This window comes from Fusarium subglutinans (assembly GCF_013396075.1).
Source record: "Fusarium subglutinans strain NRRL 66333 chromosome Unknown NRRL66333_c0000368, whole genome shotgun sequence".
Taxonomy (NCBI): domain Eukaryota; kingdom Fungi; phylum Ascomycota; class Sordariomycetes; order Hypocreales; family Nectriaceae; genus Fusarium; species Fusarium subglutinans.
The window spans coordinates 1-25242 of NW_023502431.1; the positions used below are offsets into that span (position 1 = coordinate 1).

The 25242-nt window shown below is 48.8% G+C and overlaps 6 protein-coding genes across 6 annotated transcripts; 3 read left to right on the plus strand and 3 right to left on the minus strand.

Annotated features, from left to right (window-relative positions):
• Window positions 1-2194: 2194 nt before the first annotated feature.
• FSUBG_13634 (cytochrome B-561) lies at window positions 2195-3001 on the minus strand (the record flags this gene model as incomplete). The annotated part of the gene is made up of 2 exons (XM_036678546.1): window positions 2195-2808; window positions 2863-3001. The coding sequence occupies 2 exons, from the start codon at window positions 2999-3001 to the stop codon at window positions 2195-2197; spliced, it is 753 nt and encodes a 250-aa protein (XP_036530896.1).
• A 995-nt stretch (window positions 3002-3996) lies between these two features.
• FSUBG_13635 (allantoicase) lies at window positions 3997-5139 on the plus strand (the record flags this gene model as incomplete). Its single annotated transcript, XM_036678547.1, has 2 exons — window positions 3997-4099; window positions 4160-5139. The coding sequence occupies 2 exons, from the start codon at window positions 3997-3999 to the stop codon at window positions 5137-5139; spliced, it is 1083 nt and encodes a 360-aa protein (XP_036530897.1).
• A 587-nt stretch (window positions 5140-5726) lies between these two features.
• On the plus strand, window positions 5727-8347 carry FSUBG_13636 (DIL and ankyrin domain protein; the record flags this gene model as incomplete). Its single annotated transcript, XM_036678548.1, has 4 exons — window positions 5727-5877; window positions 5954-6330; window positions 6379-6777; window positions 6830-8347. The coding sequence occupies 4 exons, from the start codon at window positions 5727-5729 to the stop codon at window positions 8345-8347; spliced, it is 2445 nt and encodes an 814-aa protein (XP_036530898.1).
• A 4219-nt stretch (window positions 8348-12566) lies between these two features.
• FSUBG_13637 (uncharacterized protein) lies at window positions 12567-15938 on the plus strand (the record flags this gene model as incomplete). The annotated part of the gene is made up of 3 exons (XM_036678549.1): window positions 12567-14350; window positions 14426-15521; window positions 15576-15938. 3 exons carry the CDS (start codon window positions 12567-12569, stop codon window positions 15936-15938), a joined length of 3243 nt encoding a protein of 1080 aa, XP_036530899.1.
• A 2547-nt stretch (window positions 15939-18485) lies between these two features.
• On the minus strand, window positions 18486-19001 carry FSUBG_13638 (uncharacterized protein; the record flags this gene model as incomplete). Its single annotated transcript, XM_036678550.1, has 1 exon — window positions 18486-19001. The coding sequence occupies one exon, from the start codon at window positions 18999-19001 to the stop codon at window positions 18486-18488; it is 516 nt and encodes a 171-aa protein (XP_036530900.1).
• Window positions 19002-19062: 61 nt separating this feature from the next.
• On the minus strand, window positions 19063-20127 carry FSUBG_13639 (uncharacterized protein; the record flags this gene model as incomplete). Its single annotated transcript, XM_036678551.1, has 1 exon — window positions 19063-20127. One exon carries the CDS (start codon window positions 20125-20127, stop codon window positions 19063-19065), a length of 1065 nt encoding a protein of 354 aa, XP_036530901.1.
• Between the last annotated feature and the right edge of the window lie 5115 nt (window positions 20128-25242).

Here is a 25242-nt window from a genome sequence, read left to right on the forward strand (position 1 = left end):
TTATAATTAAAAAAATATTAAAATAGTTAATTAAAAGATTATAATATTTAGTTATTATTTAATAAGAATTTAGCTTATTAGTATTATAATAAGGACTAAATATAAATGTTATATATTAATAGATATATCAGGTCTGGTATAGGTATGGGTTCCTAGATAGTACAGTGTCCATCCTGGCCTATCTTAGTTACCCTGGATTCACCAGCATCCTTGCTTATGTTACCTTGAGCTTGGGGTCTAGTGGGATGTGGGTTATCGAATGACTTAAAGAGTTTGTGTCCAAAACATAGAAAACCTGCTATTCGTGCATGGATGAGACTTTGTTCCCTCATTCGATGTCTGGCCCATGGGTTGTGAATTCTCAGCCTTCAACGTGCCTCACTTCTATCTTAGTAGCATGATCTCTCTATAAAGTTGACCGGTTATCAGTACATCAATCTAAGGTAGTAGTGAGTAGCTGGTTCGCATGGCATTGCTGAGCCTTGTACTTAACGGTTAGGCTTCGGCTTCGGCGGAGTTAGTATTTATCGCAAATAGTAAGGAAGCAATCCCATGAAGGACAATAAAATAAATATGCACCTGCAATTGCGTATAGGTGAAGGTAATAGTACCAGGGCTAAGAAAGCTTGTCGATTATTCACCGTCATAGTTGCGTTCTTAAGGAAATCTAGCAATCTACCTAGGTAAGTTAATCGTTTAGGAGAGCTCGGCACTTGAGCAGTGAAATTGGCTGTCTATCATATCATTTTGCATACTATTTACAGCACCATACCTGGCATATAATGAACGTGCCCGCCGATATATGAGCGCCAAATTTAGCGTCCAGATCCGGTATACTAGTAAAACGCACTGTAGTATGTTTTCTGTTGGTGTCTCTACTATTGGGCACTTTGATGAATGACTATACCGCAGTCATAAGTCCGAATCGTAAGCATGAAAGGCTTAGTCCAATTTTAAGTAGAGCGTACAGATAGAATAAGGGTCAGATGGGGCCTAAGAGTCTGCTGAGAACCATATACATTCTGGAAACTACTTCTTTCTTATATAAGAAGTCTCCTAGGTAGCTAGCGATTGTATGTACGTATTGGGACTCTCTAATATCTTCCTAGCTGCAAGAAATGGATTTACCTGAGCCTTGTATTGCCTCGTCTGTTACTGCGCAACCTCCCAGTCATAATGATAGCGATGACTACTCGTAAAATAAATCACTAAGGGGCATAACAGAATTACATAGTATAGACAGGTTTGTTCTCTGTCCTATGCTGCTGCGCCAGAAACACTTACATTGATAGAAAACAGTATCATTTATCTCTTGCCAGCAAATTCCGTCAGAAGGCATAGTGAGTTTGAACGGGACATATCACTGCTGGACCTGAGGAGCGGAAGAAAACAACAAGACTCCTGAACTGATTTTAGATAATATTTCGTCTTCAATCTTGAGATTTCACTCATTCTTGTATCTGATAAAAAAACTTAGCTAAACCTCTATCTGCCCCAACGAAAGAGAACACCTTGTTCCTGGAGTGGGATAGAGAAGATCATAAATTTATATCATCCCCAAGTTGAAACTTCAAGCTGTCTTGAAAATGTTCCGTCAGAGTGTTTTATGATAGATTATGACTGGTCACTGGATGTGTTCGGTTTCAGGCCCTGGTAGTAAGACATGGCAGATGATATTACTCGAGCAATAGTTAATATGAAAGACTGAGGTTATACACATTTTGTACATTTGCCCTGAAGAAAGGGCGAATCTATGACTACAAGTCTTTGAAGGGTCAATGTGCAACACTGTAGCTTTTAAGGTCGATGCAACTCAGAAGTCGAGAGCAGGTAGTTGCTAGTTTCGTCGCAGACATATTTCCCATATCGTATCGCGAAACAGGTAAATTGAGTGTATTGTGATAGTTAAAGCGCCGATGCCTAGATAATAAAAGAACCGGGGGAAAAGAACGGCATTAAACATGATGAAATCTCGTTCGTTGATAGCAACGAGAGGTACGACTACTCCCAGCAAATTCCTCACAATTGTCCCAGAGGTGCAGTACAAAAGCTTTCAGGACAGTTCCAAACACTGAGAACATACACCAGACGCTGTATTCTAAGGCTTTTCGCGAACCCATCGCACATAGGAGTACCTACAGATTCCAAGGAAATTGGTTTCCAGCAGCGGTCAAGCGATATAGACCAAGGACGGTCAAGTCGAGCCAGGACCTGGAAAGCCGAGCTTCTGCTTCTGAATCCGAGGCACAACACCCACCAAAGTGACAATAGCCAGCAAGACCACGGCCCACAACTTGATCTTGAGCACATTGTGGTTGTAGTCTGTCTCGACAGCACTAACGACGGTAGCCAAGAGCAGAACAAAGATGATATATCCACTCCAGCGATGATACTTCCAGACAGCCTTGGCATTGTCCACGCCGCCATACAGGGCTGGGGTAGCCCACATGGTGAAACCAACACCGTACTGGAGAAGAAAAACGATAGAAGTGACGACACCGAGATAGCCATGGACAGAGTGAAAGTGAGGACCGTTGTTTGCAATTTTGTTGTACTCGATGATGGTTACGCCAGCAACAAGAATAAAAAATGCCACGAGGTTGAGACTGGCATGGACGCGCTGGCCGACACGCTTCTGCTCTGCCGTATGAGTCGGTTGCAGACTCAGAACAGACTGAGCCAGAGTGAGAACCGCGAGAGATTGAAGGAGTGGGTGAGCTGAGAAGAGGATCAAAGGCTTAGAGAGGACGCTTGCCCAGATCAGAATAGTGAGTAATACCACGCCTAGCTGAGCTACTATCCCAGTACCTGATATAACGTACAGTCAGCTATAAGTCGGTTGTGTACAAATTTGATGCTTACCGAGAACAAGATTCTTGATCAGGGGGACACCATCTTCTTGCGCGGCATCGCCAGGTCGACCGAGGAGAGGCTCTGTTTCTCTGGCTGACAAATCCTCGATTGGAGGGAACCGCTCCGGGACACCTGTAGCACTCGCCATTGTGAGCGAACTAACAAGAAGAGTTGCCTTCTGAGCTTGAGACTCAAGCTTTATGTATGCGACCTGCAGACGAAATGACAGGTAAAGAGGTGCCGAGTCGAACTCTGCGGCCACTTATTCACGCCCCAGGCTCACCAACTGCGCATGAACTTGGAGGGTATTCGCAAATGCAGATAGGTCACGTATGTAAGTAAGAAGTTTACAATGACAGATTCGTGTTTTCGTTTCGCTTCTATTTGCAATCACCGTTGACGTCAATGAGATGACTGAGCTCTGGCCAATCACAAGTCATCTTTTTGCAATAGCGCGGGGTAGAGCGGCGCATACATCATGTAGCGTAGTAATCGCGTCAATGTCTAGGGTATCTAAGGAAGAAGGAAATGAAAAGGAACAGAAGTATTGACATATGATCTATGTATAAACCTGACAAACTTATCTATTACTCGATATGATCGAGCAAACAGCTTAAGCTACCAGATTAGCTCTTCAACTATTGTTAAATTGACCCGCCACAAACGATGCTCTGGTTGGCCCACTGTCGCTCTGAAGGTCCCTGAAAAAACGGCCAGACGGCTAAACGATATGATCCTCCACTCCCCCGAAGCCGGTGACGGGACGGCCATTGGCCAGACGGCCGGCGGCCACCCGAAACTCCAGACTTATCTGCAGCTGCATCACAATAAAGGCTGGAATTGGAGAAGAATCGTACGTAAGAGGATCGTCAGATTATTTGTAGTACCGAAACGTCCAATAAAAAATAAGAGACCAGGCCAAAACCCCGGAAGCATTCGCCATGATCCAACATCAACGCCATATCAGTGGGCAGTTCGGAAGTGGCCGAGCTCCCCTTCTCCGACTAATAGAACAGATCATGATGCTCAGCCGAAGAAAATAAGGCGATAAGACCGTTCTACAAAATTGTTCAACCCCCAAGTTCTAGGAAACACTAGATCCGCAGACTCTCATTATACATTGTATAAACAAACACACACATCATGACTTCCATTGCTGACGAAATCGAATACAAGCTCGACAACGTCGAGGTCGCAACGGTTCGTCCAGACGACATTCACAAGACTTTCCGTTCAACATGTATTGGTATGAACTTATATCTGCTCATTTACACTGTCCCGTAGTAACAATGCTGAACAATTACAGATCTTATCTCCAGTGGTCTCGGCGGCCAAGTCCTTGGCTACTCTGACCAATGGTTCTGCGAGGCGTCCAACCTGTTGAACCCCAGAGCTCCGATTGCCCAACCAGGCAAGATGGTCTTCACAGGTGCTTGGTATGATGGTTGGGAGACTCGACGACACAATCAGGAGCCCTTCGACTACGCCATAATCAAGTTGGGCGTCGCCTCTGGTACGATTGAAGGCGTCGAGATCGATACAGCCTTCTTCAACGGAAATCATGCTCCAGCTATCTCCGTCGAGGGTGTCTTCAGCCAAGATGACGACAAGGTTGTTTCATGGGGAGGGGGTCGAGGAGAATGGGAGACCATCCTCGGGATCCAGGAGTGTGGTGCTTCTCAGCGATTTGCCTGGAAGCTAAAGACTCCTAGCCAAAAGGCATACACCCATGTGAGGCTCAACATGTACCCCGATGGCGGTATCGCACGATTTCGTCTCTATGGGCACGCCGTCCCTGTCTTCCCTGAAGACAAGGATGCCATCTTCGATCTTGCTGCAGCTCAAAATGGCGGTATTGCTGTGTCGTGCAGCGACGAACACTTTGGAACTAAAGACAACCTCATCATCCCTGGCCGAGGAAAGGATATGGGCGACGGTTGGGAGACAAAGCGATCACGAGGAAAAGACCATACAGATTTCGCCATCATTAAGCTCGGTGCCCCTGGATACATCGAGAATTGGGTTGTTGATACTGCGCACTTTAGAGGCAACTATCCTCAAAAGGTCTCAATTGAAGGTTGTGAGTGGACAGGCCATGGCGATCCCGTCGCAGATGCCACAGCCTGGAGAGTCTTTGTACCCCCCAGCAAGACGGGACCCGATCAGGAGCATGAGTTTGAGAGCGAAGAGAAAGAGAAGAAGGCACTGGTAACCCACGTAAAGCTTATCATGATTCCTGACGGTGGAGTGAAGCGATTGCGGGCATTTGGCAAGCGAGCAGTCTAGGGTACTTAATGGATGAACTTTGGATATGTTCGTGATGAATACAAATGAAATTAATTAAGGTAGCATAAGCTATAAGATTGACATGTATTAAACATCTTACTATCAGGTGGATACATCATCAATCTCAAACAATTCGCGTCGTATTTCACGCATCACAAACATTAGCTGCCATGTCTATGGATCACATCGGTTTTATTCGAAGCAAAGACCTTATGATGTACCGGATTGGGTACAAAACTATACCCAGTAATGCTGTGGCTGTACCTCGGTGACGACATGTGTTGTTTGTGTCCTTGTAGAGGTGATAATTAACGTTGGGTGGTATCTTAGCGGAGCTCCAAAACCTAGGTACCTAGGTAAGCGGAATGACGGTTTCTCCACGGCTTCACCAGGGACAAAGTGGGTAGGTTGCCCTCCACGACAACGCAGATGATATCAACACAAGCAACCAACCTCAACTCCAACGATATCTCGATCCGATAACGCGAGAACTAACAAGATTATATTTATTTACCGTCAAACTATCTCTTGCAAGATTCCATGAACCACGCGACGAATCTGAATCTGTCTCTGCCCCTCCCTCCATCATGGATCTAGGGGACTCTATCAACCCCGAAGGACAGCCTGAGGAGAAGCCTCGCACTCTGCCAGCAGATCTACCCAGATCTCTCGATGACAGAAGGCATATGCCCAACGAGCACCTCATCACCGAGACCGAGATGTACGATGGTTGGCAAGGTTCGTCGCATCGACACTGCGCATTTGCATTTGCGCTTCTTGTATTACCCACCACGTCACTGACACATTTGAACAGGCCAGTCCCAGTTCCTCACGACACCAGCCATAGCAAAGCCTCTTAACTTCGGCAACCTGTCGCTAAACGACCTCGAATACGAGGATGACATTACAAAAGGACCCAAAGACAGCGACACGCGATTAATGGAAATGCTGGCCGCCCAGGCAGCGCACCAAGCAGCTCCTGCTTTCGAGAACGAAGATGAGGTTGTGAATAGTGAAAGTCTATCCGAGGCGGAGAAGAAGGAAAAATTACAAAAGGCCCTCAATATGGCTGCAAGTAACGGCGATGTCGACAGAATTCGAAAGCTTCTCAATGGGAAGGCAAAAGACTATCTTGATTTGGACGCTGAAGACGAGGATGGAACACCGCCCCTTATCTATGCTAGTTGCTTTGTGGGTGAGCCCTCATATGTTGCACATAAGTCACTAACCTCCAGTTAGGGCCACGAACCTGTTGTCCAAGCATTGATCGATGCAGGTGCCGACGTAAACAAACAAGACCGCAATCAATGGACAGCTCTAATGTGGGCCATGACAAATCGACACAAGGGGATTGCTAAACTACTCCTCGATAACAATGCCTCCTCCGACCAAAAGACCTCGTCAGGACGAACAGCATTCGACTTTGTTCCACCGGATAGCGAGATGTCGTTCTATCTCCACGACAATGGCTACAATATTGGAAGCGCCGGAACGGATGACTTTTACCGACCTGGGTTCTCTCAGGATAGATTCGAAGAAGAGATGGCCGAGAATGAGATGCGAAGAAGGCTGATGATGGAGAGTGCTCGTGATCTTGAGGTTGACCTGGGAAACGTGGGTATGGATGACCAACCCGAGGTAGGGTACAAATCTAAATCGTGAAGCGCTGTTGGGCTGACTGATAGTACAGCCTGTCGATGAGTTTGAGGATGAGCAGCAAGAATTTGACTGGAATCGCTGCTTACACGATCAAATGTTTGTTTTTCAAGAACACGAACTTGAACGCATTCTTGATATCGTTATTACCAATATGACGCCGCAAAGATCACCGACGCAGAAACCCGTGCCAGCCAACATGATATTCCTTAGCGCACGATACGCGCATTACCACTCAAGCCCCGAACTTCTGGAGCGACTCTTGGTGTCAGCTATGGATTACATCAATGACGTTGTTGAGAGGTGTCAGTGGGATATGACTATTCTAGCCTTTTGGATATCGAACGCCACCCTACTGCTTCACTACCTGAAGAAAGACCCTGGACTTTTCGAGTCAACGGGCGAATTCCAGGCGCAGCTGGCTGAATTGATAAATGAGATCTTTATTCTCATTGTGCGAGATGCTGAGCGACGTCTGGACAAGGTCTTGGACGTAGCCATGCTGGAACACGAGACTATTCCCGGATTCGAGGATATCACTTTCCAAAATGAGTGGAAGCTCTTCAAGCGAAAGAAAGAAGTCAAAGAGGAGCCACTGGAAAAGCGATTCAGACCACCATCACCGAAGCAGCGAGCAAAACCAGCCCCCCGAAACGTCACCTCACTTCTCTCCTCTACTCTATTTGTACTCGACCTTTACGATATCCACTCCGTGATCACTGCGCAAATCATTTCCCAGCTTATTTACTGGATTGGAGCAGAGCTCTTCAACCGCATTATGTCAAATCGAAAGTACTTGGCCAGAACAAAGGCCATGCAGATTCGAATGAATATCTCAATCCTAGAAGATTGGGCTCGGACGAATAACAGACAGGCAGAGCACTTTGAAGGAGGTGAAATGCGCTCTTCAGGGGAGTCAACAATGGACGCTGCTCGAAAACATCTGGCACCCGTAATCCAGCTGCTCCAATGGCTACAATGCTTTTCATCGCTTAATGGAGATGATATGGAGGCTTTGGTCATCACACTACAACAGCTCAAGAGACTGAGTCCCCAGCAACTTATCCACTCAGCCAACCACTACAGGCCAGAAGTAGGCGAGAAGGGATTGCCAAAGAGTGCTATGAAATATTTGATCAATTTACAGAAAGAGGCGACGCTCAAGCGGGAGAGACGGCGGAGTGGTGTACCTTCACCACAAAAGTCAGGCCAGGACAGCTCGCCAGTGACACCGGTAAAGGGCCGGTCAAACGGGAACAATCTCGCCACTCCTGGAGGTACTGCCAGTCCTCCAGAGGATGATTGGGACGAGGATGATGGCATGCCAGAGCACCTGCTGCTGGATCCCGCCCTGATGTTGCCTTTCGTGCTGCCGTCGGTAACTGACATGCTAGTAACTTACGGCGCTGGACTTGGCGGAGTTAACCGTGAGCGAGAGCGCAAGTATATCCCCACAGTGCCACCGGAGTTTCTTGAGAAGTTAGAGGTGAGCGGCGGAACTAGAAAGGGCCCCATGTTCGGCGAAGCAGATTGGGAGAATGAAGAAGTTTGAGGAAGTGACACCAAGGCCGTCAAGGATGCATGACCAAACCGGCAGACAGCGAGACTCGACCTGGAAGGTCAAATGATGGGGGAGGGCTGCTTCTGAGACTCTTTTGCGTCAAGCAACGAGGTCTCTCGCCGTTGATACTGGGATTCGGTGATAGAACGTGGACGTCAAGGAGCATCCCACGGGCCAGATTTGGCGAATTAAGCCAGTGAAGGCAGAGACTACGGAACGCCTCCTATGCAACCTGTAAGGGGGCAAAAAGCCCTGAGTGACGGGAGAAATCCCACGGTGACGGACACGCACCCACTGCAACGTTCTTAACGCGTTGAAAGACCATCACCAGACGGTGGAGCATTTAGCAAACGGCCAACCCTACACACTTTCTACAACAGAAGAGGCAAAATGGAATATGTCTTCATTTGTAATTCTAACACAAGCGAGGCTGTATAGTTTAGCATATGACATATGGAGTCGTGTAAGGAGAATCTGAAACCTGATGTTTTGCCAATACTTTGTTGCTTTTTGCTACCATGATCCGTCCATGAGAGACATGTGCCAGCCCTCTCAGCTCTCCCGTTTACCAGCCACCTGATCGAACAGTGACTGTTTGACTCATCAGACTTGTGGTTGCAGAGCAAACTTCAAGCTTTGTGGACCAAATGCGCCATGTTCCAGCCTAGCAAGGGTTACGTATCCACCTCAGAACAACGCGGCGTTGTCTTTTGCTGCATGCACTCAACCGTTGGCAGTTTGGATGTACAGTACGGAGTAAGCTAGAGGGCACTTCTTTTCTCGTTTCCCTATCCGTCATTGTGCGTTGTTTGTGCCCTACCTGTCTCAGACCAGTCCTCAACAAGCGTTTGTTGTTTGTTTGTGTGGGTTTTCCGGCAACTTGCCAGTCTCGAGGATTTACAGAAACGACGTAGGAAAGAGAAGATAGAAATGCCCTTTACCGCTATTCGCTCCCGTCTCCCGCCTCATCATCAGGAGAAGGGAAAAGAAAAGAAGCCATAACCAACCACGCGGTAGACGGATCAACGTGGAGAAAATGCAGCAGCAAGGGGTTGCCCGATGAGTTGGCATCGACAGACTAGGGCATGGGTCTTGGGCGGTGACATCTACAGTTGCAGCGTTCAGAGAGGCCATCCAGGCCATTCTCTGGGCAGAACGTGGACTCACTATGCCACCGTGGCCCGGCCGGGACGGAAGGGTACTTGCAGCCTTCCCGGTGCCATCTGCGATATTTCTTCCTTTTTGTTTTCATTATTATGCAGGCTCCCTATAAGCCAAACGAGGAGGATCTCGTCTGTTCGAGGTGTTGCCTTAGCCGGCTCAATACCAAAGCAGGACAAAGTCCGATCCCTGCATGTATCCCAGTATAAAAATCTCCCAAGGTTCGGGAGCGGGTAGATCTTCCCAGGGCAGATGGATATCACACAGATAGCTCTGCGAAGATTCGCAATGATCATGTGAAGACTGAGACAGTTTCCAATTTTGCTTTTTCGTCTTCGCCAAGATGATTTTCTCATTCTTGCTGGGGAAACGAAAAGAAGCATTTCGTAATTCGCGGTGCTTTATGTAAGGGAGAAATAGGTTCCGTGGTGGGCCTTGGTCAAGAATGTGATAAAGTGTAAGAGCTCGCATGAAAAAGTCTCAAATCAGCACAGCCTATCGGGAGATCATCATCAGAGTTTGACCCAGAGCTAGGGAACCACTAACTCAGTAGTCGTAAACTCATAATTACTTCAACAAGAGGGTTTGGTTATGGAATTTGAAATCAGAGGAGTATGTAGGTGTCAAGACTCAAGATGAACGAGTGCTTATTTGCTCATCAGTTTCCCGGATAATAAGCATGTCAAACTCATGGAGACGAACTAGTGATGATGTGAATAGAGGAAAAACTGAGTTTGATATACACTCTCGTGTACCGAAATTAGTGGCGGCAGCGTTATACTGTACTAAGGGTACGGGAGGGCTGCAAAGTTGTGTAGCTGATCTAAAATAGGCGATTGCGTGGTTTACTTGCATACTGTAGTCATGCGCTCTCACTCAATCACACTGGGACATGTTATCAAAGTTCTGTCTTTGTTTTGAGGCTGCCGTTGTTATTAAGGGGTCTCGGCCTCGGCTAAGTGACTGATGGCTGAGGCGCTATTAGATGTGTTCCAGAGTAATTGACTGTCGTTGAATCAATGGATTTGAGCGGAAAAGAAACGCGTAATTGGAGAGTGTGAGGCTGCTGTGAGACCAGGTTATCCCGCCCCGTGTTGTCTTATCCTCGCTCAATGCAATGTGGTGCTGAGTGCTGTGTTGACCGATGAATGGCCATCGTTTGGTGTCTGGTCGCGGGTACCTTGCAGACCCTACATCTTCTAGGCGGCCCTATCGCTAATCCTGGTCGGAATGGATGACTCTGACATTTGGGTATCGATTGGATCATTGTGATAGCTCACAGAGGCCAAATAAGCTCGACCCGAAACCTTTTGCAGCATGGTTGGAAGAGATGCTGGTTGGCACTTGGCAGAAGAAGTGCCTCTCTGAACAGCTGAGGAAGACATGTGCGACCTGTGCTGTGCTTGTCTTTGCCTTTGACTGGGGGCATCTCTCGGTGATACCTTGCTTCCGGAATGTAAACGCTTTGGAGATACAGCCCACAGCATCCAGCATATAGATCGTGATGATAATTAAAAGACTCATCGCCGTCACCGTCGCCGTTTGGGGTCTTGCTTGCATCAGCCCCCAAACTCTATAACCTGGTTCATAGCGAGGTACATTCGGCTGTAGAGGTTGTCACCATGCTTAAAACCGGATTGTATGTATAATATTTTCTGTTGGGTCTTCGTCCTGGAGGCTGCCAACCTTTCTTTGTGCCTGAAGAGCGAGGAGTGTGGTATGGCCGTTCAAAGGGTTACATGGGATGCATGCAATTCGCCGGCCATTCATCAATGCCTCACCTGAGCTCTTCCGAGTGTCTTTTTCTTCCTAAAAGCCCATGACTAACCATGCGTCGATGTGTTGTATTCCGGCCCGTCACGTTCATTTATTATCTGTGATTACCTGATGGTCAACCTCCGACATTTCGACCTGTACGTGGTTAGCCGGGTGTAAGTGCGGTGTGGATTCGCCCAACCCACACGTCAACCACATCGAGCCATTGAGTTTTCACCGTCTCGACTCGCTTCGTTTGCCTTGCCTTAGCTCTATGCTCGATATCCCATAACTCAACTTACTTACCGCATGTAGTGGGCGGGTTCTTGCCGTAGCCAACGGAAAACGGTGGAGTCAGTGGATGATGTGGCTGTCAGTAAATGGACCAAAGAAAGACGAGAAGAGAGAAAAAGTCAGGTTTTGTTTATTTTTTCTTGGTTGTAGTTGCATTGTCGATGAGTCGGTCTAGCAAGACTAGTCACCAGTAGTAGAATTGATATGGTGTATAAGGAACGCACTTCCATATTCATCTTGAGACCGATTCGCCTCGCTTGGCTTCCCCCATTACTTGCTTGATCGAATATTCTTGTGAGACCGTGATCTGTGCCTTCCATCAAAGGCACTGCACCTCACTCTACATCGACCGTTGTTTCCACCTGCACACGACTTGACGACCTTGTCTCACGACCAATATTTGAACAAAATTCAAAACACGGGACATTTCAGTCTGGATCAATGTTGTGCCAACCTTTCGAGTTTTCGCTACAGAACGATCCTTGACCATTTCTTTGCATACCCGCAACCTTCAACTTGACATCTGCGAGATTACATTGTCTCATTCAAGTCTAAGACCTGGGCGACTCGAGTCGATTCTGATCGACCTACTTTCGATAGATTTAAGTTCCAGTTCAGTCCAGTCCGCATTTTGGCGCTTATTTTCGAGTCTCCCTTCATAAGACTCTCCCTTGGGTTCCCTCTGGATTCTCGACTTTGCCGCGGCTGTCTATAACACCAGCTCACGGCCCTCTCCCTTTCTTCAGCTTGCTCTTAGACTCCTCACCTGAGCTATTGGGTCTGGTCTTGGGTGTGCTCGATCCACGGTATTAGCTTTGCTCCCTTGCATTTGCTACTCATCCAACCAACCCGGTGGGGTCTCACCTACAACCAAGCTTTTATTTACACGAGCAGACCACACTGTTGACACCAACCAGTCACACTGGTAGTTGGTTCGAGGTCTTTAAAACTCGCATCATTCTCGTCGTTGGCTCCTTTGTTCAGTTCACAAAATAGCGCCATGTTGCCATCCAAATTTGGGAGTGGGCGGCAGAAGCAGCCTGAACGCCGAACCAGTTTACGACTTGATCCCAGCATAGTGGCTTTGCGATACGAGAAGACGGTACCAGCAGAACCTCCGATTCTCATTGTCTCACGAGACCCTACTCGGCTCTCACGTCGTCCTTCGTCTTCTTCGGCATCATCTCACAGCTCCCGCCACCGTCCTATTGTGATCGTACCTCCTGGTATTGTCGCACCGCCTGCTGAGGAGCACCCGGCCCTCCGAGGCTCGTCATCATCGTCATCATCATCACCACCAGCTCTCAGGACTTCTCCAGTATCAGTGGAAGAGTGGAAGCGTGATTCTGGGGTTGCTAGAAACAAGTCTACCTCAACAATTCACGAAGAAGAGGACGAAGATGGCCACTCGGGACCCGAATGCAAGAACAAGATTCCTGCAGTGGAATCAAACGTATCATCACTGGTATCATCCGTCATGCCGCAGCCCAGTATGACAACACAGCGAGACGAAGATCCATTTGTGGACGAGAATAGCATCTTTGAGCCGCTAACATCAATACCCACCGATCCCTTTTGTGTCGTGTACAACGCTCGATGCACCACGCCGCCTCCTCCATCTCAGGTGTCCCACTCCGATACACCGTTACCATCACCTGCACCTGCAACACCTACTCGACCAAGTAGGACGACTGCTTCCACTGTTCCTTTCTCTATTCCTTACTCTGAGTACCTTGCAGGCAAAGTTCCCTCCTCCCCAACATACCCTCCTCTATCAAGTTCTCGCTCTCACAAATCTCCCTGTTCCTCAATCCCATCGTCTCCTCGTACTTCTTGTTCTTCATCTCCCCCCACAATCTCCAAGGGCCTATCAAGATCGGGGTCCTCTCGGTTCGGTACATTTTCGCAAATGTTCAACACTCCAATTCAACCCTTGTGGCGGGGCACCGCTAGCACCGCCAATTCCAGCGCGTCTAGTACCCCAACTGTCAGTGCACAATCCACTATTACCACAGCCCTTGGCGCTACCGTCAACGCTCCAGCCACTGATGCCGATACGGCGATTGATTTGGCTGAGTCTGGGTCGCTTCCGTCGAATAAGGAACAGGGCTCTTCCCGTTTTTGGAACAGGTCCCGTTCTGCCTCCACAACCTCGAATAATAGCACTAGCACTGTTGCATTGGCGGGCACCACATCCATTTCATCTAATAACGATCTCCCCTTTGTTCCCCTCGACGTGTCTATCCCTTGCGAAAGCCTCCTCGACGATGCCTTCATGAACACCGTTTCTTTTTCCAATCGCGGCAGCATCATGTTAGGAGCTCAAGACGCCGCCGCCATTGACGGCGCTATCAAACAGCACACCATGTCAATTGACTCGGCCTCTTCTACCAACGCTGACACGCTCGCGACCGCAAATAATGACGAGAGCGACTCGGGCCACGCCACCCCAACTCCCACTCCCTCAACTACTGCCCCTCGTTCCATCACTCCTACTCCTACAACGCCAACGACCCAAAAGTCACAGACCCTTCCTCGACCCAGCGACGAGTCCAACGACATGAATAACTCTGTTAAGAGGGCAGGCGATGGTTCTCCTCAGGGCCTGATGTCAGCCCCTGACATTCGTGTCTTGGTCGCCGACGTGGAGAAGGAATCTCAAAAGGTGAGATCGCTCTATACTGTTGGCGATGGTTCTCACGGTGAGCCTGGCAAGAGGCACTCGTACTGCGAGCGTCTTGAACCAACTCCCGAAGTCCCGTCCGAGGAGAATGAACTTGACCCGTATGGTTTTCCTTGAATGTCCCTATTATAATCATTGCGGACTATGATTTATGCTAACTTGTGTCTTCTCTTTAGTGTTCCAAATCACCTTTCTCCGGCCTGGCAAATGCCCGCCTCTGGAAGTTCTTCTTCCCTGCGGTCTAGAGGCGGAGGACTCGAAGATTGGGATGACCTTGAGGGTGCCCACGTTGACCGATATGGCTTCATCACACTACCGCCACCGCCTGGTTCAAGAATGGGCACACCAACAGAGACGCGGTCAGCCTCGGGCTCCCCAAGAAAACGTAGCTTGTTACAGAAACGAGACCCTTATAGCTTGACATCCACTCTCAGTGGTAGTGGCCGACGGACTCCAACCAGAAAGGTTTCCGCACGGTCGCTCAACACACAAACATCCGAATTATCAATATCAACATCGCTTCGCTCATCTCGATCAGTAATACGGCAAGCCAGCAACTTGCTGCCCCACAATCGTGACAGGCGGTGGATGGACGAAGCAGGCGACATGCTCAATGCAGCCCCGAGCCTTCAGGACATCGTGGACGAGATTCAAGCCGAGAAGTTAACAGAAGTTATGAAGCGCAAGGAATGGGAAAGGTCTGAAAAATGGAGGAAAATGGCTAAAGTTGTTCGCCGGGGTGGCGAGGGTGAGGGCATGGAGTTTGAGTTCGACATGAGAAATCCGAAGCTGATTGAAAGGACATGGAAAGGAATACCCGATCGATGGAGGGGAGCAGCATGGTGGTCTTTTATGGCCACCAGCGCGAGGGAACATGAGGGATCACCCTCCGAGGAGAGAATTGTTGCCGAATTTCATCGGCTACAGCGACGAAGCTCCCCAGACGATGTACAGATTGACTTGGACGTGCCCAGGACCATCAGCCGCCATATTATGTTTCGACGACGTTATCGAGGTGGCCAGCGACTACTGTTCAGGGTCCTTCACGCAATATCAATCTACTATCCTGAGACAGGTTATGTTCAGGGCATGGCTTCACTAGCGGCAACACTGCTCTGCTACTTCGACGAAGAGAAGTGCTTTGTCATGCTGGTGCGAATGTGGCATCTACGCGGACTGGCTCGTCTATATCGTCCAGGTTTTGAGGAACTCATGGCTGCCATGGGTGACTTCAGTAAGCACTGGCTTAACAAGGAAGTGGCCAGTAAACTAGTGAGTCTGAACTGAAGCCTCTCGACATCCCAAGTTAGGCACTGACAATTCTAGGACGAGTTGTGTATTGACACTACTGCTTATGGTACGCGCTGGTACCTGACACTATTTAACCTTTCCGTACCCTTTCCAGCCCAGCTGCGAATCTGGGATGTCTTCCTCCTATTGGGTAATGACACGTCTTCTATGTCCGAATCACGAAAGTCCGAGACCAACACACCTCAGACGGTGGAATACGATGTTTTGCACGCTACTAGTGCAGCATTGGCTCAAGCCCTCCGAGAGGTACTCTTGGGTGCGGAATTCGAGAACGCCATGAAGGCATTAACATCACCTATCCCTGTCAAAGATGAGGACTTTTTGATGAAAGTGGTCAAGGCGGAATACAAACAACACCACGGCAAGAAGAAGACGTAGCAAGTCTTACTGCCATGACTTCAGCCCAACGAGGGCATTCTCCTATGTCTTTTGGCCTGCTTTCTCTTTGTACATGCGAAGCTGTATCACGATACCCTTCAAGGTGTTTTCCTGTTTTGCGTTGCGTTGCTGATACCCCCTTCATGCTTCGGCCTCTGCTTCGGCCTCTGAGGGACCACATGCCTAAACGAGGTCATTCTCTTCTTTGTATTGGTTCATGAGAGCGTCATGGATTCAGAAAAAGGATGGGAGTTTTTTCCTTTTGATGGTTGATAGCGTTTGGAGCCACGGAACCTAATCTTATATACCCCTCCTGGCATCACTTTGTTTTACTGTCATGCTTCCAGGGTTGCTTTGACGAGGCTTGGGAAAATACGGCGTGTAATTACACTTTAATGTGCACGAGGAGGATAAAGAGATGGCAAAAGATATAGAAACAGGGAGAGGCGAGAGATAGATCAAGGATCGAGCGCTATGTTAGGTTATCAGCCTCGAAGTTAATGTATAACTATGCAGTATCATTGAAGCCATTCCCAGTACTCTACCTTGCATTGTTTGGTCAGATCCATGTAACCTTCTCAGCCTTAGCTAACTGTGGCTTGATCAGATCATGCTGTATGTGACAGAATACGGTGACATGGCTCCAGTCGTACATAAGACAGTAACATCAAGGTATAACAGTAACTGTTAAGTCGTAATCGGGTGTATTTGGCCCCTCCCAACAAAATCCAGCAAAGTTTGTTTCTCCAGGTATCCGTACTTACTCGGAACTCTGTGATTCCGTCAGCCTCAATGTCTGAAGCTGTCATTCTCTTCTGTCCATCCATTCACCCCCGGTTGCTTTTCTCGGCAGACCAGTCTGTGCCCCTCCACCTCGACCGTGCTGATTGCCTCTTTGGGCATGAGTCTCCGACCCCTCCCGGAGCTCCGGTGCGGGGGAGCCGGCGCCATGAGGTCGGGAGCGGCTCACCAACGCGAGGACAAGCGACCAACCTCGATTGTGGAAACACTGTCCATACCACAGCTAAGTTAAGTTATTGATATGAAAAGTTGTTGGGATTGATCCATTGAGCTACTTAACCGCAAAGCAGCCAACACCTTTCGCTTATTCCCTGTCCTTATTTCTGGTACTATTGAAGATACAAGAAAAAACAGAATTGAGTTTGACCCTAGCTTCGATGTAACCAACCTGGCGATAAGTCGATGGACTATAGATGAGCCGAATGAGGGAATGACGCGAGATAATAGCTTCGTTAGAGGATCCTACTCTGTGTCTCATGCTTTATTTTGGCTGATTGCTTCCAATGCTTTCCATATCACGCCCAGACGGCCGAGTTTACCCCTTCAAGACACTCCTACACAAGCCACACATGCATGATGAGAGCTGAAATAAGCATGGCATGAAATTTTCTGTGAACTTTTGAAAAGCACGGTAGCATAGTGGCTTACATGCAGAAGACCCAGTTTGTTCTTGTAGAGCTCCTCCACAAGTCCTTTCCTCTTCTGGTAAGTCAGATATACTATGGCTTTTTCGTATTCTCGACTCCCCTCGCACTCTCTCTTTCGATTCAAGACTTCTCTCAAGCTCAACGACATGGCTGGCTTTGGGTTGCAGCCAGCCCAAGTAGCATCTAGACTTGTCGTGGACTAGACCAGAGCAGACCCCTGTTTTTACAAGGATACAAGATTCGATTCCTGGGCCCCTAATATTGCTTGAAACTCATCAGAATAAGCTATGTGCTGTTAGTGCTATGGGCTTTCAGTAACCGCAACTTTGTTTTGGGGCGTTCCTGGGACTCCTTCGAGAAATAGGCTGTGAGGCTTCTAGTAGACTGAGACTGCTCTTTTTGTATAGGCCGAAGCCTCTTAGAATGTGGCTCAATATTCAAAATAAACAAAGGCAAGAGCGTTCTCCTTCCTCGGTCGGCGACAATTGTTGTTGTTCATTTCGCTCCGAGTCTGTTTGATGACGCTCAAATTGGCTTCCTTGAGAATGACAGTTATGCATTGCCTGAAGCTGCGAAACTTCATCCTCCTCAATCTAAGTCCATAGGATTTCTATAACTGTCCATAAAACAAACAATATTGCCATTTTCTCCCTTTCCTTCGTCTCATCGAGCCCGAGCCCGAGCACGCTATACCCAATGCTGTTCCTTGATGCCTTATACTCATTGAACCGAAAATAAAAGTCAAAAACTCCATTTTGTACCGTGCACCCAACCTTTATTAGCCAATCCTTACCCTCTCCAGTGCAGCTCAACGAGACGTATGTTTAAAACAATGTTGCGGCGCAAACTTCTAAACGACTGATGTAAAGCCAAGGGACCAACTTTGATGAGTCTGAGTCCGAACTTTTAGTAGTGACCATGAGAGATAACCGCTCAACTGGTCTGATGCATATTTGATTCGATAAGTAGGAAGTACAGAGTATTGATTCGAGTATGCCTACTAACAAGCCAGGGATAGTTGATCGATCCGGCCGGGCAAATTACTCTTTTCATGTTTGTGTGTGATTGTGGATTATCGTAAATTAAATGACAGCCACGCTTAGACATAAAATGACTGGATGTGGCGCATAAGCGTGAGAGCCGATCGACAAAACCGCGTCCAGGGTGCACTACCATCAAGCGCCTTGTCCTTCCCCTGAATCTTCTCGCGATTTCGAGGTTTCCTCGATGCTTCGATGCGGCTTTGAATCTCCAGGTGACGGCTGCTCGTAGCGGTTTTCTCGCTCTTCGCTCGGGCGACGGAGCCCTGGATACCGTGTGCTAGGCGGTGGCTCCTCTGACAATATAGCTGATACCGACTGTTTGTTCTCGCTGCTCGGTCTTTCTTGCGAGGGCATGGGCGTGGAGGCGCGTATCGGTGACATTCGGCGTAAAGGTCCGCCAAAACTCTCTCTACGAGACCGTCCCGGCCCGACGACTCTGAAGGGTGACATGTCACTTCTTTGTCGTGAATGACCACGTCGCGATCCACGAAAAGCTGCGCTCGACGAACTGCTTTGACTAAGAGGCGGAGGTGATCGATATCGCTGCTCACTGCGGGTGGGGGAAGGGGCATGATGCCCCGTTGCTTTGCGCTTTCTAGGAGTTTCCCCTATAGTCACAGAAGCCATGTCAGTTCACAGAGAGTCTCTCTTTCTCTTGGTCTTGGACGAACCAGAAGGACTTCCGGGTCGGTTTGAGCTTCCGCTAGCTTGCGATGTTGGTGGCTGCCAGTGGTGAAAGTATATCGAAGGACTCGACTGGGGTTCTTGCTGCTGTTGTTGTTGCTGCATATGCGGATGCTGATGTGAGTGCATGGGAGGAGGAGCGTGTGCGGGATGTGGTACGGTGGTGTTGATGCTCGGTAATGTCGATATACCCATGGGTCGCCCTATAGCACCACTCACTGTCTGGCCTCGAGGCCTCGATGGTGATGGTGGATACACATATCCAGCTGCTGGTGTTGATGCAGATGGAATGCCCGGGTGCTGTGCGTGGGTATGCGACAGTGTTTGAGGTTCTCGCTGGTGTTCAGGCGACACAGGCCACTGCGCGGGCATAATCTGGGCACGGGGAGGAGCTTGTCCAGGAGGCATGAACTGCTGAGCCCATTCCAGGGCAGCTTGTGGCGGGACTCCTCCGCTACCCATGCCTGCAAACACCAAAGGAACCATGGGAGGAGGTATACCTGCCTGAAGCGACGTCCGAAGCATATCCATTTCAAGTTTGCGCTGCTCTAGACGCAAACTCTCCTGTCTCGTCCGCTCTTCCTCCTGCTTTCTCTTGTCCTCTTCCGCCCTCGCCTGTAGCCAGTGTCTCATGGATTCCTCTGCTCCTTGCCATTGCTGAGGTGGAGCAGGTAGTTGGCCCCATGAATCTCTCTGCTGGTGACCAGGAGGGCCCAAAGATGGCTGTGGCGGAGGCGGATGAGGCGGATGAGGTGGAAGATGTGTAGATGGAGGAGCACCAGCCGCTGAGGGTTGCTGGGGAGGAAGAGTCATGGCCGCCGGCGGAGGCAGGCCACGATGAGGAGCCGACATGGGCTGTGATGGTGGACTGTGTCCCCGATAGGCGACAGGCAGAGAATTGCTTGCTGGTTCTCGATATATCAAGGGGGGAGAAGGTCGAGAGGTTGAAGGCGGAGTCGGGAGATCATGGACGGACTTGTAGCCGTAAGTTGGTGGCTGCTTGACGGTAAGCATCGTTGTATGGTAGCTGGGCTACGCCAGTGGGGACATTTGTACGGCAAGAGTAAATGCGTAGATATGAAAGGCGCATGTATTGTTGGGAGGCTGGGGCTTGCTGCGATTGACTTTTTTTAACAGATAAGAAACAATTGACTGAGTACTGGGCATGGGCAGGGGAGGCGGGCAACGATGTTATACAACAAGACTGGCACTCCACGCTTGAAGATCTGGGTAGCTCCGCCAGTACGATTCAACCAGATCAAGCGATCAAGCAAATCAGAGAGCAAAACCACAACATCGAAAGGAAGGAATTGCTATAAAAAAAATATTGTTGTTTGGGCTGTCACGGTCTCGTGGTTCCTCTAATACAAGTCTCAACTGGGGACTGGAGGTGTACAAGGGAGAAGAAACAGACGACGAGAATATAAAGCAAGTGATATCAAAGTAGGAAGAAGGGGGGGGACAGAAAGAAGCGGCGTACAATTTGGGTTGTGGATATGCAAGCTTTGTATAAGATGGCCAGAGGTGACAGGCGGCGAGCTGGAGATGTCGGCCAGCTCCAGAGTTGTGGCGGTCGAGGTGAGCGGGGCTGATGAAACCAGTTGACAAGCAGGCCAAGTTCATTTGGAACCAGTCATGGATGGCTCTTCCACATAGCACACATGGGGGGCACGCGCAGAAAAGAGCTGTCAACGAGTGCGAGTTAGTAGGAAGCTTGTGTGAGAAGTGGAGAAGATCCAAGGCTGACAAGAGACAGCTAGAGACCAACGTTGAGTCGATGTGAATGGATTGGGCCGAGATGAAGGACAGAAGGCCCAGATATGGAAAGTTCCGCAGGGAAGGGGAAAACTGAGGGAAAGATTGGAGCTCTAAGCTCAGCGAAGTTGTTGTAAACGACGGAGTAGTGAGTAAGGATGCATCAAAGGATAACAGCTCAAGACGCAGGTACCAGCCAGCGTGGTGTATTGTCCTGTGAACCACTCTTGTTATTCACAACTGAACGGGCACGTCTAAGTTCTTGTTGACATCGATGATTGGAGTCTCCAAGAAGAGCCGTCCTGTAAGTTTAGAAAAAGGAATGTGTCGAACAGTACCCTCTCAATCAAGGATATTTTTCGTCTTGTTCTGTGTTGTTGGTCGTCCTGTTCAAGCTAGCTTACCACTGACAACTGAGGCAAATGAGACGAGGGTAGCTTGCAGACTTCAGGGAGCTATGGCACGAGACCAACGGCTTCAGGGACCAAGGTTTTTAATGAACGAATAGGAGGGAAGCCCAAACAATAGAAAGAGGACAGGTAGTCGATGATCCTCGATAGAAGATGGAGGAGAGAAAGGAAAGAGAGAGAAAAAGAGGGCTGACCAGCTCGAGTGAGCTTCGGCATGAGTGGAGAGAGGAAGAGCGAGTGGTGGAAAGTGAAAGTACATGCACACGCCCGCACACGCCCACCCGCTTGCTTATACGCACATCATCAAGCGCCGGCCGCCGAGTCACGCTCTACCGGTCCGCATCTTGACGCATCGGGGTCGTAATTTAACAGTCAAAGACTGTTCAAGACAGAGTGGAAACGCTGCATTGTGGGAACTTGCCCTGAGCGAGCAGGGTATGCTCAAACTAACAAAATGATTAGGGATCAAAGAACAAGAGACTACTCCGTGCGGCCAACAGCTTCAACAGGCACCGAAGCACGGGTTCAAACCTCCATCTGGCCAGAACAGTCCGGCATTAGACATTTAAGGCAAGGGCTAAAGCGAATATCGTTCCTGTAGAAAGGACTGCTATCCCCCAGATGATCTTATCAATTGCCAACATGGCAGGCAACTTTTGAAAGTTAAGGATAGAAGCGTGTATCAGAAGAGATTTGACAGATTTCGGGACACATGGTAGGGACAAGACAAAGCACTAGAAAAGGTATAGTAGTTAACCAGAAAGCAGGGGTCGATATTGTAGGGGCAGTGGCAGAGGTAGACCAAAGAAGTGGCTGAGGGGGTCCAGGGCTGGGATGATTGCTGCTATGGAGATAGAAAACCCAGACAATCCCATCGAATTGAACGTGCGTCGTGCATGCTTCTGGGGTTTCGAGCAGCCAACAAGAAGACAGGATGGAGGGACCAAAAAGGGTACAAGTTAGGGATGAATAGATCATAAGAAGTGGAGTGAGTGGCATCGGGAACCAGGGAGGGGCGTGTACCACATGGTGAAAGAGGCGTGTAGATTGCGGTGCGAGAAGCAATAGAAGAATTACTTCATCAACACACATCCAGATACAACATCGGTATGTGGTTGTCAGATGTAAGTTATTAGTCCAAGCCTAATGGAACGTTCTCTCCTCTCCTCTCCTCTCCTCTCCTCTCTTCTCTTCTCCTTCTTTTGTTTCCGTTGCTTGATGTTCTCAAAAGCTATGCCGAAGATCAACAAGGCATAAGATGCTGCAGACATTCTTACCCAAGGACTCTTGTTAATAAGCTTTCTTTGTACCGACTGACTCTGCACCTTACCCAGGCTGCAGCTACGAGCTAATAACACGAGCGCCGAGGCAAAGTGTCCGAGCTGCTGCAGCCTCTGAGCTTCCTGTCCAAACAAGGCTCTCAGCCTTGATATGATACACGGGGCGGGCTGGCAAGACATGTTGGCTCGAATCCGGTAGTTGGGCGGTAATTAGAAAGCCATCAATCGTGTAGTCATACGGAAGGGTAGACTGGTGGAAGCCCCACAAGTGGCTTGATACCTAGGGTCCTGAAAGGTACATACGCCAGACACTTGTGGCAGGAAAACAACAATTTGGATGTTAGTGTTTAGCGCATCAGCTTAATTCAATGCAGTTAGATTCATGATAGGGCTTGCAGAGCTTGGTCAAATACGTACTTTGGCTACCAAGCTTACCTCAATCTTCGTATCCCCTGTCTTGCGATTACTTGTGATTTTTGCTTCGCTTTTGTCTTCAAGGTTTGCTATCAAGGATCCAGGGTGAGTTAGGAACTTGGCCGTAGTAGAAATTCGAAACAGGTCGTGTTGAGTATGTCAGGTCGTAATGAAGCTTCTATATTGGACGCGAACAATGAGTTTCGAATGTTATATGGCGCAATCGAAGTCGTGAGCCTCGTTTGAAATGCAGTTTCAGACTCAAGCCGTTCGTGTATCACAAGGATGCGACTCTAATCGAGGCACAGGAAGTGGATGAAAGTATGGATCGAATTTTGAAAATACCTACCCAGGCTAGAAATCTAGAGTAAAAGCTGTTGCACGAAGCACGGTTCCCGTCGTAACCGGGTTTAAGCCGCTCTCTGGTAAAGTACTAGACTCGAGTGCCTGTGGCTTGTGATCTATTGTTTCGGGTGTGACGGGGGGGCACTACATGGATAGAAGGGTCGAAGAATTGCGAAGGTCATTGAAGTCTTCCACGAAATAGCGTTTTCTTTGGTCTGAAGCAACTCGGTTCCTCTCTCTCTCTCTCTGCCATAAGGGACTTGATATAATGTAAATCCCCCAAGACAGGCAGTAGATACCATGAGCCTGGACGTGGCTAGGCTCCTACTGCATTTGGCTGCTACCCGCATCTCGCTTCTGCAAGTACCTCATATCATCTTCTACTGTGATGAACCAACTTCGGCAAGTATTCGTACATATTTGCAGAGCCTTGGCAGAGAAAGTTAGTGAAAGGCGACGGAAGAGAAGTTGGCAGTTGAGCCCCGAGCCACCCTGGCAATGGCCCTGGGTTCTGGACTTTGCCTGGGTCTAGGCCAAGATGCCTTGCAATTAGCTTGTGACCAAGTTCCTTCAGCCGCTCCTTCCGACCTCATGTGGCGCTGACTTTGAACAAGCTTGGTAGGTAATACTTTTATGTGTGGGCTTGCTTACATCCACCACAAACGTCCCCTTTCATGTCGCGGTTCCGCGTTTCATCTTTGCAAATCTCCATCCTGCCAACCCACTTTACCGAAGTTACAAGGAGATATTATATGTGTATTTTCCCACCTGCTGAACGATTACGCATGAAAGGAAGTTGGCCAAGACGAGCCATTGTCAGACACTAGTCTCCGATCATGAAATGTCCGATCCTATCACAAGTCAATAACTGTATAACCGGTAGCTGGTGCTCACGATGTCCAGTAGCAGCCCAGCATCATATTTCGTCATCATAAAACCGTCTCAAGCTGTTGCAAATCTAGTCCTTTCCTAAACATATTCATGGCAAAGGGCCAGATGTCAGAGTAACCCATGGAGGCTACCAGACCTGCTTGCCTTAGTAGTCAGCCTTTCCAGGATCAGGGCCAACAATGATGCCCAGGTTTGGTCATGATGCATTGGTCGAGGAAAATTGGCACCGTCTTTCTACTCGATCCAATCTAATACCCAACCCTTCTGCAGGACCTCGAGGGAGTCGAGGCGCCTGGTAGTACTGTAATACAGATTAGCGTTGCTCAATGCTCACCAAAGTGATAGGCGGGGTCTTCCCCCAATTCATCCTTGACGGCTTGAACCTATCGCCATGCAGCCACACTTGCCAGGTCCGTCGTCGTCAAAAGCACGTTGGAGCATGGCTTTCTCGTGGTGGTGGCTCACTAGGCCACTTGAAGAATCTCTCTGCAGCTTTAGTCGAAGGCCAAGCTACCCACCTATGTGTTCGGTAGCATAAGAACGGCCAATGGAACACTCCCTCCTTGCCCGGCGCATAGTGTTGTGTGCCGGTAGATTCGTCTGATTTACAAGGATTCCTCAGCTTCACAAGCCCACAACTTGAGACTGATCTCGTCCGACGTAGGAAAGGACACCGGGAAGCTTCTTTAAGTTAGGTAGGTAAGGTAGGTAGCCAGAACCCATCCTAGCAATCGTCATCAACCGATGGGCAAAGATGAGCAAGCTCAGGCGAGCGGTACCCCACCCTTTGGGAAAGCCCCACCCTCTCGAAAACCGTTACCACCCCTTGTTGTGCGCCGTTAGATATCGGAAATGCGCCACGATCCAGGTCAAGGTTCTGACCTGTGCACATACCGGTACGCGGATAAAAGATTATTAATCAGTCCCTCGAATCCGCTTGTTGGGCTACCTCAGGATGAGCCACCCATTCCCTCTTAACCATAATTAACTTATTAAAAAAAAAGTTAAATATCTCTGTAGCCAATACGCAAGGT